Source organism: Vidua macroura, chromosome 7 (genome assembly GCF_024509145.1).
Source record: "Vidua macroura isolate BioBank_ID:100142 chromosome 7, ASM2450914v1, whole genome shotgun sequence".
In the NCBI taxonomy this organism is placed as follows: domain Eukaryota; kingdom Metazoa; phylum Chordata; class Aves; order Passeriformes; family Viduidae; genus Vidua; species Vidua macroura.
Window position 1 is genome coordinate 14,707,773 of NC_071577.1, and position 18,188 is coordinate 14,725,960.

The following is an 18,188-nucleotide window of genomic DNA, read 5'->3' on the forward strand; positions in this document are numbered from 1 at the left end:
CATAGCAGTAAAACACAAGTTGAGTCTCCAGGTCAAACCAGGCCATGTCCTGATCACGCCACCCCTCGCTTTTCAAGTTTCACATTATTAATTTCTTGAAACACATGTTCCTACTTAAGCCAATGGGAAATTTGCCATTGACTTCAAACGGACCCAGAGCGAGCTCCTGCAGCAGTTGCCCTTCTTAAGGAAAAGGGCTGTGCATCCCCAGTTTTGGCAAGGCATGAGCAATCCTGCTGGCTTATAAAATCACACTTAACACCACAAATGCTGGGTGAAAGTTTTTTCAGGAATACTCTGCTAACCTTCATCATGGCAACTTAATGAAAACCACTCCTGAATTTGTGCAGAATTCAGCAAACAGGTTAATAAAAATTATTTTAAAATGTATATATACATGCTGTAGTGACTCTGCCCAGAAAGGGATTTGTCATGGTTTCTCAGGACACTCTCTGCAGCAGAACTACATACTTGAAAAATAGAAGAGGGCAGAGGTTCAGCCCCCACAGTTGGTCTCCCTGGGTAGCCCCTGGTGAACTGGAGGGTGGAGGAGCCAAAGGGTGGAAAGTTTGTAGCCAGTGCTTTTCCTTCTTACCCAAACAGGAGAGGGGTCATTCGCCACCAGAGTGGTACTGACAGCAAGGGTATGGCAGCACTGTATGTCACCCATCCAGGCCACGAAAGCCCTTGAGACACCTCTGTCAAAAACTCAGTGATGTCTTTTGTGTTACCACAGAGGAAAAGTGATGTCAGAGACTGAGGAAGCCATTGAGCCGGCTCGCCTGCTTCCAAGAATCTTGAAGAGTTTCTGGACAGAGTTCACCCTTTGCTCCTCCAAAGCTCTGTGTCTCTGTCTCTCAACTCCTGGTTTTGCAAATCAGCAGGGATCCATCTGGCATGAAAGGCACCTGTCTTCTGCTTGGCAAAGCTCTGGTGGGAATGATGAGACCCAGCATCTCTACACTTGGCCACTGACAAACCAACTCTCAAAGCAAAGTGTTGTGGAGTAAGACTCGGATCTTCTTGGCTACCACTTTATCACCTGTATAACCTCTTAATTTCCTTCCTCAGAACAAGTTCTAAGCTCAGCTTCTGCAGGCAACTTCCACTTCCTAAAATTATTTCCCCCATTCCTTATAAAATAATCTCATAACATTCCCTGTGGCTTTACCAGTAATAACAGTTACACACTGTCAGCAGGAATTGCTATGGGTACAAAGGGCAGGGATGACAAACTGCTGGCCCCTTGCTGAGCACTGTCCCAGAAGACAGGATAGTCCAACAGAGCTTCCTCAACTACCAAATCAAGTCGGGCAGCCAGAGAGAGCTCAGAGGAAATCATGTATGATAGTCACTGTGCATTTATCTGCAATTTGAGAGAATACGGGTTTCTTTCTGGGTTCTGACGATTTGTCACTTTGGACTAAGCTTTCTCTTGCTCATGTTTAACCTGCAAACTCTTGTGTTCTGCAACCAACGCCCCAGGAATAACGGAGTGCTCTTGGAGTTACTGCCTTTTTTCCAGCTGTCTCACACAGCAATGCAGTATTCCACAGGCTGAATGAGTATGAGATGATCTGCTAAGTGCTGCTCATGCTATAGACAGAGCCATGTAGACTCTCAAGGGAAATCAAAGCCAAGAAACAAAGATTGTAGTGAGAGAGAAGCCCAAAGACTGACTCTCTCTCTTGAACAATATCTGTTTTCCTTTCAGCAGTTCACAGTTGCCCAGCAGACAAGGACTGAGACCCCAGGAGATTTCATTTGTGAGGAAATTTTTTTACAGGTTATGTGTTGCAAGGCCTTGTTCAAAGGTCCCTCTTCAAGCAGGATGGGAGTGCAGAGACGGAGAAGCCCCAAAGATGCAGCTGCTGTTGGGATGGGAAGAGGCTGCCCAAAGGAAAAGATGTTTCCATCTTTTTTCATAACAGGAGTCCCCAGTGAGATGCTCTTTAGAGGGGGAAATGCTGTGGTACACAGGTGATGCTCCTGTGGCATGCCAGCAGAGCTGGCAAAGCCCAACTCATACAGCAGAGCAGAGTTTGACTGCAGTATCTTTGTGTGAATCCTGGCCACTGCTGTGACAAGCCAGGTACTTTACTTTTCATGCACCTCTGTGGGGGAACACAACAAGCTGGCCAGCAGGCAAGCAGTATGGGCTTGCTTCCCTGCATGCCAACATTTCCTTATTAATTCACACATCTGCACTTGACTGTGAGAGCCACACCTTCAGCAGCTTCTCGTAGGAACAGGACTAAAGGGAAACCCCAAGAGGATGTGAAAACAGAACCATGAGTCTTGCAGCTTCCAGCCAAAGACAGGCTTTGCTCTTAATGCATTGCATCTCCTTCCTCTGCAAAAAGTCTAGAGAGAAACCCCCAGCGATGCTGCTATAAGCTTGTTTCCAGAGAACCTTCTTCTTCCCACAGGCCCTACGTGCTGTGGGTGTTTTCTGCAGTGCTGCAGGAGAGCTGTGCACAGCAGGCCTCCTCTTGCTGTGTATGCTACCTCTGCTGTGATTTCAGCTCTTAACAGAGCTCTTGCTAGCTGAAGCCAAGTCAAACGAACATTTGTCCGGAGTAATATGTGTAATAACACAAGCCAGTCCCCAGTTACCATCTAGTGAACCATGCCAATGTTCTCATATATTATGGTAAGACTTCCTATAAACTACCAAACTGTGATGCGACCCATTCACTGAAAGGGCACCATTCAGAGATGCAGCACACAGCTGTGTCTGCTGACAGCTGCACTGCATCTCCCAAGCCCAAGCCACTCTCCAGCAGCACCACTGCACGACAACAGCAGCCCAGAAGGTCCGCAGAATGGACATCTCATGTGGAAGCTGTAGGAGTCCAGCCTGAACTTGAGACTCAGAGGGCTTCCTTGCAGCTCATTATTATTTATTATTTGTACTGTAGAAGCACCTGAGAGCTTACTAATATGATCTGAGACTGTTTATGTCAAGTGCTGAACACCAACAGAATAGCAATGATAATTGCCCTTGCCAAGAGGTTCAGAAACCTACAGGTCATTTTGGGCAGAAGGGAGGACTTGAAAGACAGCAGAGAGAGCTGTTAGATACAGTTGGATTCTGAGCTCTTGGTGGGACACAAAGGAAATCGCATTTCCCACTGGTTCCACTGGGGTTGCTGCACCTGATTGCCTCTGGAAGCTTTGCCCCACCATCATACATACACAACCACAGTGCTCTTCTTCAGCATGGCTTTGTGTCCTGGATTTGAAAACTGGGAAACAGAGACTGATCCTAATGCAAACAGCCACAGCCATAAGGTAAAAATTATTACAAAAGAAATACAAAAACCGTAGAGCATGTGAACAAACCACAGCAGATGAAGACTCCTCCTCCACAGTGGAAACTCAATCCTGTTACATGCTGAGCATGCTCGCTGCCTTTTCAGGACAGGAGGTCAAAAAAATCCATGACAGATCTGGATCAGACCCATTCAACTATGATTTCTAAATTTCCCTTGAAGCATCAGTTGGTTTTTTTTTTTGGTTTTTTTTTTTTTTTTTTTTTTTTTTTTCCCCTCAGCCCAGAGAACTTAGCTGGATAATGCTTCTGCTTCAGGATGGCATGTCATCTTTTCCCATCAAGCACCTTCTGTGTCTGGCAAGTGATCAGCTTGTAAAGTCCACTGAGACTTTTGGGTGCCCTAAGCTATGATTTTGGGTTAGACCCATTCCATCTCTAATCCTGGAGAGTGCTCATTAGCTGCCCTGCAATTAAACCCATTGCAATGTCCACGGGGCACTGATTTGAAAGAGAAGGCGCATGTTTTCCAGGAAGAGGGGAGGCACAGGACCTTGCTGTGTCATACTCTTGTGTCCCCTTTTGTTGCTGAAGATCTGGGGAACAGCTTGTGACTCACTGGAGACCAGGAGGCACCTCCACCCACTCATGTCCAGTACAGAGATGCCACCACCCTGCTTCAGTGTGTCCTGTCCAGGCAGAGTCAAGTGCCACTGATGGCTGCAAGCTAGAGCCATGCTGCTCCCCAGCATGGAGACAGGAAGGGAAACAACCTCTGTTCCCTGTGTCTTGGGCTGCATCTGCCAGAATGAGCAATGAAATACTGAACAGCTCTCTACGTCACTGAAATGTTGCTGTGCAGGCATTGGGCCAACAGCATTGACCTTTCTCCAGGAATACGAGGTCTGAAGGAGATGAGAGGTTTGAAGGCGATGAGAGGTTTGGAAGGAGTGAGGTATCCAGCTGGAGTAGGAACCGGGGATTTCTGGGGCCTACAGAGAAGTGCTTCACTGTTGGAAAGGAAGTTCTCTCCATGTTTGCTGCTTTGTGCTTGTTTGGATTTTGTTTCTCATCAGATGTGGACAGGGATACAGATGCACAGACACGCTGGAGTATCGGGAAGGGGCAATGTTGAACAGCAGGGTCACCTTTGAGCTCTTCCACTGTGCCTCTGACAGCCACCTGGCCATAAACCACCACCACAAACCCTCCACTTCCCCGGTAGCAGCTTTCTACATCCATTTCTGAAGAGGCTGAACTGCAAATCCAAGCATGCTCCCGTGCATTTATCAGTATTTTTCCCCCTCTCTGATCTTTGCAGGCTTTACAACCAATGGCAACCTCAACCCTACCAACCTGCAGGCACAAACTCTTCCTCTCCAGGAGGGACACAGCCTGAAGAATCAACACCTCTGAATGACGCTGCCACAGGCTCTAAGCACAGAGAAGCTGTATTAACTCAGTCTAAGATGGAGGAGAGGAAGAGATGCAGCTGGCAGTCTAAATGCAAATATCATGGTAGAAGAAACTGGTAGCCTGGACACCTGGACCAATCTGTCCCTGCAGGAGAAAGTGCTTTACCACTTCTGTTGACTATGCAGAAGGCCACAGGGTTTACAATTGCATCATGAGCTGTGTACAGAATTATTCGGTGTAGCTGTTGAAACATCATTGCTACCAAAGGAGGTGTATTCAGTGAAATGTTTACAGTATGAATTGATATACTCCCTGATTGCTTTATGGCACCTTGTCTCTGCCCAAGCCAAAGCAAACACAAAATCAGCATCTGAAAGTCACCTGCAAATCAGCCTTCTCTGGTGGGTCCCCACTAAGCATCCCTTGCCATTGCTTCTGGGACAGTGGGGACACAAATATCACAAGGGAAAGCAATCAGAGCAACCAAAATTGTGCTTCTGTGCACATCAGTGCCTTGCAGGGACCCAGTAAAGTGCTGGGAGTGATTTTGCACTCCTTACTTGGAAAGGATAGAAAACATGGTTGCCAGAGGACCTATGGCAGTGATAAATTCAAGCTTCTCAGAGAAAACAGTGAAGATACCATTCCTCTTTCTCTGAAAGAACAGAAGGAGCAGGGAAATATTTTCTTTCTTTTCACTAGGACTAACTGCTCTCATTGCCCCTTAATGTAAAAAATATAACTATTGCCCCTTTCCAGGTGTCAAAGAGCACTGGTGTTATAGCACAACCAGCCATACCACTTCCCTGCGTCTTCCTGACATTTCAGCAAGTCACAGGAATGATGGAAGTCTTCTCGTCATGCAAGTTATTTTCTTTACCTGTTATAGGATGAATCTGTGGTCTGGCTAAAATGCCCATCCTTACTCCCTGCAAGTCTGGCCTGCACCCTTTGCCTGAATTTTGATGTAGTCCTCTATGCCCTTGAGCCCAGCTGTGTAGCAGTGGGGAGATATGGCTCCTCCTCCACATCTGATTGCGTTGCTCTCTGTGATGGGTAGTGTGGTGGGCCAGAGCAGGGAAAGTGGCGATCTGCCAGGAGAAAGGTCAGTACAGCCTGGGAAACGAGAGCTTGGCAGAAATCGCCCTCCATTACCTCTGGGTTAGCACAGGTAGATGCCACCTCCAGTGCTGGACTAACAGTTTTATACCCAGCATACCACCACATTCTTTTTTTTGTCTAGGCTTTTCTGCTTCTGCCAAGTGACAACCCCATTCTGCTTTCTCGACTGACCTCCAAAGCAGAGTATCTGAGACTATAAAAATGCAATGTCTGCCTGGAAACCACCTAGGCAAGTGGCCAGATCTGTAGCCCAGCTCTTCACCTCAAGGCTCACAGCCAAAATCCTGCCCTCAGACACAATTCCTCCTGAAGCCAGCCAGAGAAGCAGAGCAGCATCTGCTCATCAGATCTGGCCACCAGCTACAGTGCAGCCTGGGCACAGTCTGGGCTCTTTGCTGGTGTAGAGCAGCTGAGCTCCACAACTGAGAACAACCTCGTCCATGAGGGTGGAAAGCTGGCAGTTCCTACAGGGCATGCTTTCAGCAGAAAGCTCAGGATAAGACAGACAACTAGAAAGATTTTAATTGATTCAAATGAGAGCTTCTCAGAGGCAAGCAGAGGTGACAATCAAGCAGAGAGGACTCCTGGGCTGCCTGTACATCAAGCTTTGCAGTAAACCAAAGCATGAGCAACCCATAGCTTGCACAGGCCAAGCCAGAGGGGAGCTTGGACATCAGACCACTAAAATTTCTACATATTAAAATTGTAGTTATGCTAAACAAGGTCAAAATAAAGCACCAAAATGTTTTTCATTTATGGGAATTACAGAATTCAAAGACAAAAAGCTTAAGACATTTAGATATTTTAAGTAGCTGAGAGCATAAACCTTCACTGCTTTTGTCCTTTATTTCTCTGCCTAGGTCAGAAAAGCCCCTGCATATGCATTCGGCCTTGTTCTGACAAGCTGTTAAGGATAAATGCTTACAGACAGCTTTTTCTGAAACAGGTATTTCTTGTGTAACCCTCTCAGTACAGGAGTGTGTTATGATATCCAAATGCTGCTTCTTTCCAAAGCTGACCACTTTTGTCAAGTTCTCTGCTCTAGTCTTTAAAAGTTTTCCCTTCCCAAGGTGCCCAGGGAAGGTGTTGCTTTGCCAGACTGAGGCATGCTTGGAATGGGTAACGATGGTCTGCAAGACCTCTTCAGCAGTGCTTGCTGCGCTAACCTTCCCTCTCATCTTCCCACTAACACATACATTTACACATTTATGGGTATATTTATGAGAAAGAGTAGTTTATTATTCATGTCCAGCCTCACACACAGCTTCTCTGTAAGCTAAAGATGCCAGGAATGGTCCTGTTTGAGACAACCTACGGCTCCCCGGGTGAAGGCTGGGGATGGCATTGTTTTCACGAGCAGCTCACAGGAGACATTCAACTTCAAGGGAGCTGCCCTTAGACCATCCAGACCCACAGCCTCAGGTCAGAACCTGAGCAACAGCTCCTGCAAGTCATCCTGCTATTTCTTCAATGCAACCACAGAGTGTTTTTGTAGTAGTAAGACCATTTATTTGAGAAAATTGCCTATGTCCAATTCTTTCCTGATTACTGCAGTTCTTCACCAACAGCTTCATTTCCCCTTTTCCATCCACATTTTGACTCCTCAGATTAGAGAGGTGCTTACTCTGCCTTATTGTTCTTCACAGCACCTACAAGAACCTGGGATTGGTGCAGCCATTATCTGGGCTTTCTGTAGAGGTTTATTCTGACAAGCCTTCTTCAAATACAGTTTTCAAAATTGTTAATATGGACCCAGTTTTGGAAAAAGCAATTTGTCTTCATTGCCAAGAAACAAAACATACCGTGAACTAATCCTGCAGCCTCATACTTTCACATCAGTCTGACTGGGACACCTGGGAAGAGATGTGTCTGTGCTAAGGGCATTGCACCGGTTGATACCAGCCGAGGCCTGGCCCTGGCATGCTCATCCGGGTGTAAAGGGAAAAGCGAGAAGAGATATCTTAGTCATGGCAAGGGAAATGTGATGCAACTGCTCTACAAGGAGATAGTTTAGCAAACCCTGGCAGCATCTGCTTGCCCTGGTACCCAGTCCAACTTACAGTGCCGACAACCCACGATCAAAGGGCACCAGAGGGACCTTCATCCTGCAGCCTGGTGGCCAGATACAACCCTGGCAATGCAACTGATGGGACCATAGGGCCCTCTGAATTTGAGGGCAACAAAGACAACATATTTCTTCTATTACTGGAAGCCCCTCCCCATCCCCATCATCTTCAAATGAGCACACTCAGTTCTGCAATCCTTCCAAAAGCAGAAATGCAACTGTGCCCAGTGCCAGAGCAATTTTGGGGAAGCTCTGTGCCACACTAACCATTTAAGGTCAAACAGCTCATTAGCCAACCCAAACTAGCACTCAGAGAGGGCTCAGTTCACATCTCAGCCTGATTAAATGCCGTGATAGATGCCTTAGTAAGCGCACGTGCACTTCAGGGGACTGGATCAGCACTCAGAAGCCAGGCTCCTGTGCTCTGCCCACACAGGCACCGTGCACATGCTCCTGATGCCGGCGGCTCCTGCTCGGGGTGTATTCCCACTCCTACTCCTTCCAACACCCTCATAAGCCGCACATCTTTCGCTGGCCATCCTCAGCCCCGGGAACTCGAGCACTAGAGGCTGGGGAGAGGCAGAGGGGTGCACACAGTGGGGGAAGGGCGAGGGTGTGGGTGACCGGCAGGCACCGCCTGCGGGGCAGCCCCAGGCCGGGCCGCACCTCGCCCGGCGCCCACAGCCTGAGCGCGACCGCACCGCGCCACCCCTCAGCGCACCGCGCTCTGCCACCACCGCGCGCCTCGCCGCCCTCTTATATAGCGCCCTAAAAATAGCTCGCCGCGCGCCGCCTCGAGAGCCTCGGGGAAGGGGCGGGAGCAGCGCTCCTGACCAATCGCCGCCGCTGCCGGCTCTCCGGCCCCGCCCCCCGCTCCCCTCGCGGCTCCGCCATTGGGCCACAGCGTCTTCAGGCGCGCGGCGGGCCCGCCCCTCCCGCCCCGCCGTTTACCGTACATGGCCACGCGCTGCCGGAGTGGGGCCGCGCGGCTGCGCGCGCGGGGGGGCCGGGCCGGGCTTGCTGAGGGAGGGTGAGAGGGAAGCGGGGAGGGAAGCGGCGTGAGGGAGAGGGGGGGCGGGATGTGGGATGTGGTGTCCCGAAAATAAAGAGGGGAGGGGGCGGCGGGGAAGGCGGTCGCGAACGCGCATGGCCGCGGTGCGGGGCTGCGCGGAGCGCGGCGGGGACGTGCCCCGGTGCGGCGGCCGCGGGGTGCTCGGTGCGCGCCGGCGCCGCTCGTCCTCCTCGGCCCGGCCCCCGAACCTCGCCGTCCCTCCGCGCTGATCCTCTTTCTCTCTCTCTCTTTTTTTAAAGTGTGACTGAAACAAAACAAAGCCAAAGGGACGCTGGATCTATCATTGGTTGATTTTCCTCCTCCTTTTTTTTTTTATGACCAAAAACAACCCCCCACCCGAGCAAACAAACACACACAAAAGCAGAAAGAAAGGGTCTTGCTCAGCAGCAGCATGGATGTCTTGGCTAGTTATAGTATATTCCAGGAACTCCAGCTTGTCCACGACACCGGCTACTTCTCAGCTTTGCCATCCTTGGAGGAAAACTGGCAGCAGGTGAATCATTTAAATTACTCCTGTAAATCTCTTAAGCGCAGACAGTCGATGCATTGAGGCTGCATTTCTGACTTTATTTTATTTTTGTTCTTTAATTCAGGGTTGGGTTTTTTTTGGTGGTTCTTTTTTGTGCCGCGTGGGTAGACCTTTAAATCTCTGTATTTTTTACCGTGACAAACTGAGCAGTCCATTCAAATCTGTCTGCCTTCAGTCCTTTCTGAGCACACCCAACAGTACCTGAGATCCGGTGGCATTCTTTAGGGTTTTGTTTTTATGATGGCTACTATTTATTTTATTTTTGAGCTTAGATTTTTTGTTTTGTTTTGTTTTGTTCTTTTAAGCAAGCCTACTCACTTCTAGCCAGTGCTGACAACTGGCAGCTGGTGGAAACGGAATAGATCATTCTTATTTTCAGGTAATTAGTATATGTCAATAAAAATCGTAGCTTAAGTCGGAGGTGGAGGGTGGGCAGGTGTGTGGAAGCACTAGCAAAAGCTTTAAGGCTAAGTTCAGTAACTGGGAATGTGATCATTTTTCTTTTTTTTTTTTCTCTTTTTTTCTTGGAAGATGAGTAGAAACGCACACTTCTTGCTGTCTTGAAACAATGACGCCTTAGGCGTCCAGTAAACCAGTGTGTTTTGAGGCACTGTAGGGTTAATATGCAGACAGAATAAAGATGGAAATCAATTAATATGAATGCATTAAAATGATGACTGGCAGCATTAATACAAGTGAGACCAAGGGGAAGAGTAGGTTACAGAGAAGAGCTGTATAAAATACACTATGAACCCAGTTGTTAAGTGTAAATAGTTATCAGCTGGGATATTGAGGGAAAAGGAAAGACAGCATTTCTTTTTACGACCAAATGTTGTGAGGTAGTCCTGTTTCTTGGTATGATTTTCTGGCAGAGATGATACACCAGGTGAAATTCTGGAAACTGGTGTCTCTTTAAAAGAAAAAAAAACATCTGCTGGTGGGTAGAAATAGTAGAGTGTGGCTGGGATGACATGTGGTGCTATTGCAGCGCACGGACCCGTGGCACTATCAGTGTGAGAATAATGAACCACAGGATTTCATCTTGCAGCCTTCACCTGAGTCTTGGCTAGTGTAAGAGTAGCCTGTTGGTTTTGGGGTATTCATTTAATTTTTCCTTAGGAGTGTGTATGGGTAGAAATGTGGATGGCAGAGCTTCTGGGGAGTACTCGGGCTGTAGCATTGTCAGCCAGCTGGACTGGGGCTGGATCTTCAAAGGTTTACCCATAGTAAAATCATTTTGGCTTCAGCTTTGTATATGTGTGCACACAAAGCAGAGGTTCATTGTCAGCTACAGGGTGAACACATTCAGGGTTTATTTTGCAAAATGACCGAAGCAACTTTGCTTTATCCTCCAAGGGGGAGGGGATGCTTTTCGTTATTAATATTCAGCGCACACATCCATGATGGTCACATCTGCTTTCCTTTTATATTTTTAACTTGCTAATTAAACTGAAGAGGTTAATATAATTTAATTAAAAAAATATTTCATAGCATCGTTGTTAGATTGGTTGCATATTACTAACAGTCCAAACAGTCCAAAGCGACATAGTGTGTTGACATAGCCAGCATGCTTCAGGCAGTGCTGCGAGTGATACTCTGTCTCCTTCTGCCTTCTTTTATGTGTGGAAGAGCAGCAGTTTGTTTTATACAGTAGCATGTACCTAACCAATCCCAGTGTTACCACTGCAGAATTTAAAGTCATGCTCCTGGTTAAACCCCATTGATTCTCCACATATGTTAAAAAAAGAAGCTGAAAATAATTTGCTACGTTTCCCCTTATTTCCTCTGAAATCCTGCAACCAGTGCCCAATGTTTCATAATGCATCCTGTATTTACGGTTTGTTCCCCTGTTGCTGCCTGGACTCTCCTTGCAAACAACAGGCAGCAAAACTGATGTGTCAGTGGTGGAAGCAGCTGAAGCTGGCTGTGCGGGGACCATGCTGTTACACACAAGCTTGGCAGACCCACTGACACAGAGACCCCAATTTAATTCTTCTAAATCACTTGCAATGTAATCAAATATTGGGGATTTACTTATTTTAGACAAAATGTAGCAACTTTGAGACAAAGAATGTGTGTATTTCTAAAGTATCCTTTAAAACTAAGGGCCCTAGTTGAGACTCTGGGGAAGAGAGCTGACAGGGTAGTGACTGATTCCTATAGGATGTGTCAGAAGTCGGAAACAGCAGCTTTAATTTTGAGTAAAAACACTTGAACAAAGTTCTGCCTCTGCTCCAGTGGTGCTACAGAGGCTCCAGGGCAGTGCTTCTCCCAACAGCAGAGCAGTGCCCCAGGAGATTACTTCAGTATCTTAAAAAGGCATGGGTTGAGGGGGAAAATAAATGTGTGGGTTAAGAGGAAGCTTCTTTATCACATTGTGAGCTCCAGTTCTGTGATTAGCAGCTACTAGTGTGTGATGTGCAGAGGTTAGTCAGTGCCAGGTCGTGCTCTGACAAACGATGCTTACCGTGATACTGTGAAAGATGCACCTGCCCCACTGAAAATCAGAGCAAGCCTTTTGGGGTGAAAGCATTGGCACAGCCCTATCTTCCTTTTCTCCTGAGCCTGGAAAACAGTCTGGTAGCTGCTGGCTGAGGAATATACAGCTGGGCCAGTTGCTTGTATTTTGGATTGTGAAACACTCATTACTCACGGAGGGCACTGACAGCACAGGCAGGTTGGTAAATGCTTGCACACAGTCAGCTGATCTCCCGTTTTTCCTTCCCACTGCTAGAGGAACGTGAGCAAGTTTGGTATCTGTGCTTTTGACAATTAGTGTTGGAGTTGAATGAGTGCAACCCAGCAATATGTACAAAACAAACAGATTTTGTGTAGGAACAAATTGTCTCCTTTTGTGTAGTTTTCTGTTTTAGAAGGCAAGAATGCAAACAAAGAAACCCTTATTCCACCCTGGACATAGTTTGCATTGTGGAAGTGGAAATACCTGAAGTGGAAGCTGGAAATGAAACTGTGATGTATTTGATGTTTTTTTAAAACACATATTGGGAAAGGAGAGCTTGATTTTTAGGCAGGCAACAAAAGCTGAGCTCCTCTCTGAGCTTTGGGTGTACTCCTTCAGGCAAAACACTTTTGAAGAGGATTTTTCTTGGAGTGGGGAATTATCAGAATCTAATGAGTAATCAATAGCACAATTTCATCAGGAGAGAGAACTTTGTTTATCTTTTCCAGCAGTGTTGAGCCTCCATGGCACTGAGGAGGGATTAAAGGAAGAGGCGGGTTGTGTGCATTAGGAAATGAGTCGTTTGCTCTAAGTCAGCTGGCTGGTACCTCGTGTTTCTGCCTGGTGCTTCATCCTGACTCTGACTGAACCGTCCTAGTTCTCTCTGTCCCTGCGAGCTGACTCTGCAGTTCAGGACCAGGGCGGGGGGAGATTTCAGCACCTGCGTGGCTGCTGCGCTGCTGCAGGAGGACCTCTGGCCACATATGCCGTGGCTCTGGGGTGGCTGTCTCATGTGGCATCCCCGAGATTGGAACCAGACTGCTGGGAGAGGCAGCACCAGGCTGAAGAGCCCCTCATTACTCTGCAGAAGAAGGAAGTGGGTAGGAGGCTGTTTTTGAGGAAGATAACTCTGAGGAGCATAGCCTGTGCAGCTGCACATGGTCCCACTTTGTGTGCCAGGCTGCAGAAAGGGGGAGAGCAGAGCTGAGAATTTGGAAGGGGTGGACATGGGGCTTCACTCTGTTCTTCCTGCTGGGCCTTCACAATGTCATTTAGGGGATCACTGAAAGATCAGGGTGCAGAAGGCATCTTTTGTAATCAGATATGCCTCTTCCTAGGGGTGACTTTTTAGACATCCCTATTGTCCTTCTCCATAGGCCCCTTGGTGGACTCAGAACTCACTGTCTATTGTGAAACGGGTCTGATCAGGACATTTTGGGGCTGTCTTCACATTCATGGGGAGTGTAGGGCAGTGTCTAGCACGGCAGATCCCATAATGTCAGAATATGGGAGCACAAAGAGCAGGTGGATGCACAGAGTCATCCTGTGTAGCTGATGCAGCTGTATAAAAACAGCAGGGCTTAGGTGCCAAAATCTGGTTTATTCTGGAGGAGATAGCCTTTCCCACATGTGTCAGCAGGCAGCACAGGTCTAATTGGCTGGCAGAAGTGGAAATGGCATTATATTGTTTGCTGATAACCATTGCCTGATAACATTTCCTTTTGCCTTGGCTGACCCAGCTGCTCTCAGCTGCAGCAAACAATGATCCTTTCAAGAAAGATGCACATTTCCTGTAAAGCATAGGATCGAGGAAGCCTTTGTTTCTCTGTTGATCTTTTCATATAGTCTTCTTTGCCTGTTTTTAATCAATTGTTCAAGCCTCAGTTTCCCTTTCTGAAGAGACTGACAACATTAATTCTAAGGCCTAATGGTTTTTGTGGAGCTCAGAAGGCTGAGTTTTGACTCATCCTGGAAGAGGGCTTTGAGATCCCTGTGATGTATGAGAGCAGAGTATCCCAAGGTGACTAATCTAGTAGAATTCTTGTATCTTAATGCTGACTTTTGCTTGGCAGATGGGGTCATTTTCAGGCCTATAGGAAAAATTTCCACTCCTACTGGAAAGGAATAAATCACACTGAAGAACATTCCTGCCTCCCCATCGTCTTCATTGTTCTAATTTAATGGCATAGTTGGCCACTACATAAACTAAACCATCTCTTTTAATATTGCTATTTCATCTTGGTTGCAGTCACAGTGTAACACATTTCTTAAGTGCTTATAGTACATCATGCCTCTTGGGAATAACTTTCAGAAATGGTTGACTTCCAAGAACAGCCACATGTGTAATGCAGTGTATTTCGGACTCTGAATGCAGCTCCATTTATACCTGCAGTCCCTCTGCTTGCTCCATGTGCTGAAAGCATGCTCCTGTCGCCTTACAGAAAGAGATGGACAAAGAGAGGAAAGACAAACTTGAAACTGCTATCTCTGTTACATGATTTCTTAATTATAGAATCTGTTGTTAAAAGTGATTATTTCTTGACATTCTGAAAGCATAGAGTCCTGAAATGCATATTGCAGGTCTTAAAATAGCAGATTATGTGAATGACTTGTATCAAGTGATTTTGAAATGGGGTAAATACCTTTAAGCAATGCACAATCATAATGTGGGTACTCAGCTAGAAAATATTTTCTCCTACTTGTTTGGGATGCTTTAATCTACCCTTCCTCAAGCCTGTACAGTTCTGTATGTCCTACTGAATAGGCAATGCATAAATTAGAATAGGCTACATGAAAATCATGATACATAGCTAGTCTGCAGCGTGACACTTCCATGTAGAAATGGCAGAAGGTTTTCAGTTCCAGACAGTAATTTCATACTTAAGCTTTCCAGGGTTGAGGCAAATGGTATCTTCTGGATATTGTTGGGGGATTTTTGAGGCTTTGTCAAATGATTCTCCTCTGAGAAACATTCAGTGTGTTGCTTCTCCATTCTGAGTTAGGAAACATTATAGGGAAGCAAGAAGGAAGCTGCTTCTCTTTGATTCTAGCTGCATGTGAATGACCTTGATTGCAGTTGTCCTAATGAAACAAAGGGATTTTGCTCACTGACTGAGCAATACTGCTGTTTAGTACATTAAGCAATGGGTTAGTAGTACACCTCATCTCCTATCAAGTTTGTCACATTTTGAAGAGGGGAAGAAAAATTGTAGACTTTAGATCATCATGATTAAAACCTCACTAAAAGTTATGCCCAGGAATTGGTAATTGATGGTGGTTTTCTTTTTTGATGCTAAACTTGAAGTTTTGGAGAGATAATAAAAGTGTTTTCAAGAGCAGTGCTGAGTTCCTCTTTCTGCTTTCCTGGACTCTCAAGTGCCTCCTGTTCATTCCCTACATTTACAATGTCCCCACAGTTTCCAAACTCCTGGCAGCACTCAGGAGCTGGGAGTGCCATTTTTGTGGTGCCTTTTAGATTGATGTTGCAGCAATCACTCACCTGAATTACTGAATTTCTTCTCCTCCATGTCCTTTTTGTACTATGGGTGCTTCTGCCTTTGTCAAAATTAGTGTGGATTCACTCAAACTAGAGTTCAGCGGATTCTGAACAAACAAACCTGCCAGGAAAAGAGCCTCCTCCCAACATTGCTACTGTGAGTTAAAAAATCATGCCTGGTTCCAAAGACACTGAGATGGTCTTTAAAGTCACAGACCTTTTATTTTTTTATTTGATACTCTTTATACTTTCTTTGCATTTGAGCCACTGAAGATTTGTTTTGTTGTCTTTTGTTATTAAAAAAAAAAAATCCCAAACAACCTGGGTTTTCTAACTCTTACTTGATTCCAGCAGCACTGAGAAAATTAAAGTAAGTGGCATTTATAGGTGTGTACCTCAGAAAAAGCTCATGTATTGCTTTGGTCACCAGGCTGTTTTACCATTCCTGCTCTGGCAGCAGCTGGTGAGGAAGACTGCTTGGCTGCTCAGGTTATTAGGCTGCCTGTGAGAGCAAGCTGCCTGTGAGTTCACATTTCAGCCTTTATGCTCAAAGATAGTTAGACATCTTGGATTTAATCAGGACACCAAACCTTTGCTTCTCAGTTCTTCAGTTACAAGATGCTTTGGCAGCTCTTGTGTTCCGATCTGCTGCTCTGGGGATTCCTGTTGCGGGTTTGTGGTGCTTAGGCACAGTGGCCGTGGCAGGGGAGGGTTGTGTGAGGCCGTGGGGACATGGGCAGTCAGCCCCTCTGGAGCTGCAGGCCCAGATCCTGCCACACCAGCCGCCAGGACAGCTCCTGTGCAGAGAAGCTGTCGGTGGGATGGGGCATTGCCTCTATGAAAAAATCAAAAGATTCTGAAAGGTAAGTTTAAATGCTCCTTCCCAGAGGTCTGGGTTGTCTTTGTGGCAACCTGTGTATGGCGCTGATTTGACCCTTCTCAAGTTTTTAATAGGGGTTGGAGTTGAGTGTAGGATGGTTGGGCAGAAGGCATTTAATTAGTTTTTTCCTTTTAAAGGTTTAATATACCAACTCTGATTTATTAAGCTGCTGTGAAGCTGTTAATCCTTTTGAAGTAGGTACCCATCCACTCCCTGTTCTTGCATGTGAGGGATCCTTTCCAATACAAAGCATTTCCACTCAGTGCAACTGTGTATTCATTACATGTGTCTCTTTTCAGAGGACTGTTAAGAGGTGTGTAATGTACTGTACAATACACACCAGAGTCCCAGTTGTTTACGCAGAGATGTTTACGTCATTTATGCTTGCTGAAGGCCCACCAGCCATACTTAAGTGTCATACTGGTTTTGAACACGATGCTTACAGGCACTCTGTCACATGTCCTAATCCTCTTGTTATTTCCCAGCATTGTGGACCTGAGTGCAAAGCTGGAGTTTAAATCATACATGGGGTCAACAGCTCATACTCTACAAGGGATAGAGAAGTAGACAGTGACACAGGCAAGCTTGAGAGACAGTGATTTATGGGAAAGGATGCGAAGGAGAAGGACACTGGCTTGTGAGAGGCTCTTCTGAGACATTCCAATTAGAGTCTTGATTTACAAATCCTGCCCTTTAAACCTGTAGCCTCAGAAGGTCAGTTTTAAGGGGATGCTGACATAGGGTTGATGTTTGACCGTAAAGGACCTTTGTAAGGTAGCATATTCTGACAGAAACTGCAATGAATGGAAGGATCTCCACCTAGATAATCCAAAAAGCCCTGGAAACAGGGTTTGTGTTTTTTGGACAGGATCATCTGGCCTACCTTCTGCCTTTGCAGCTTTGTCACTGCAAGTCACTTTACCACTGAAGTGACTGGGAATCACAGTGAAAATAATTCCCCAGGAGGGGAATCAGCGTTGTGCTGAATTGCTTTGTGCTGGTGGGGGTGAAGTAAGAACTGCCTTTAATTGCCTGCCTTTGCTTTTCACCAGGGCTGGTTGGAAAACAAAGGTTCTTGTGACCAAAGGCCATGGTGAAAATTGTTCATTGGGTGGCAGAGTAGAAGAGGGTGAGAGGTGCTCCTGTCTGGTTGCTTTTTACACCCAAAACACACATCACAGCACTTAGGTGTGAGACCCAGATTTGAGTCACTGCATTGTGTGATTCAAGTCTGCCCTTACAGATTACATCTTGGATGTGTGACATGTCAGTGGATAACATGTTGACTCCAAAATGAATATATATTCCAATAAAAGACTGGGCAAAAAAGTATTTATTTTCTGAGAACATTTGGTCGAAATCTTTCAATGAGTTATGCTTATTAGAATTTCCTGAGGGTCTGGCACTTTTCAGTGTGAGAGACTTAGTTTGGGTGACATCTTCCACTTTGTTGTCAATTTTAGCTTTTCATTTCAGGTCTTGCACCCCTAAAAGTTGATTAATTTTCCCCAGCTATTACCAGTTTGGTTAGTCAAAGGTATCCAGACTCTCTGCATCCTGTGACTGTTGCATATTTGGAGAACTGCATCCACAACACTACACATGATGCTGTGAGCAGTGTCTGGATACTTCTGGTTTCTTACCTGGGTGCCTGCTCTCCCTTCCTCAGGGCAGGGCCGTGGCAACGCCTGTTGATACACAAGATGCACAAAAGCAGTGCAGTCACACGTGTTCCTTGTCTCCTGGCAGCTTCTGGTCTCTCCTGTCTCCTTTGCTCAGCTGCTGCCAGTGAGGTGCTGTGCTGGTTTGGAGTCAGTGCACTTGCCCTGCCTTGGCACCTCTGGCTTATTGCTGGATTCTGGATCTGAGGTGC

The 18,188-nt window shown here is 46.4% G+C and overlaps 1 protein-coding gene across 4 annotated transcripts in view; it reads left to right on the plus strand.

Moving 5' to 3' along the window:
* The first annotated feature begins 8,841 nt into the window (after window positions 1-8,841).
* Window positions 8,842-18,188, plus strand: part of KLF7 (KLF transcription factor 7) — a 58,798-nt gene continuing 49,451 nt past the window's right edge. For 3 of the 4 annotated variants that reach the window (XR_008437979.1, XM_053982925.1, XM_053982924.1), the window contains exons 1-2: window positions 8,842-8,907; window positions 9,189-9,442. Coding sequence is in view for 2 of the 4 variants with exons in the window: in XM_053982925.1 (XP_053838900.1) it covers window positions 9,341-9,442 (102 nt within the window). In the remaining 2 variants the exon portion in view is untranslated. Of the gene's footprint in view, window positions 8,908-9,188; window positions 9,443-9,783; window positions 9,858-10,009; window positions 10,113-18,188 lie in introns of those variants that run through there. The other variant, XR_008437980.1, reaches the window with a different exon arrangement.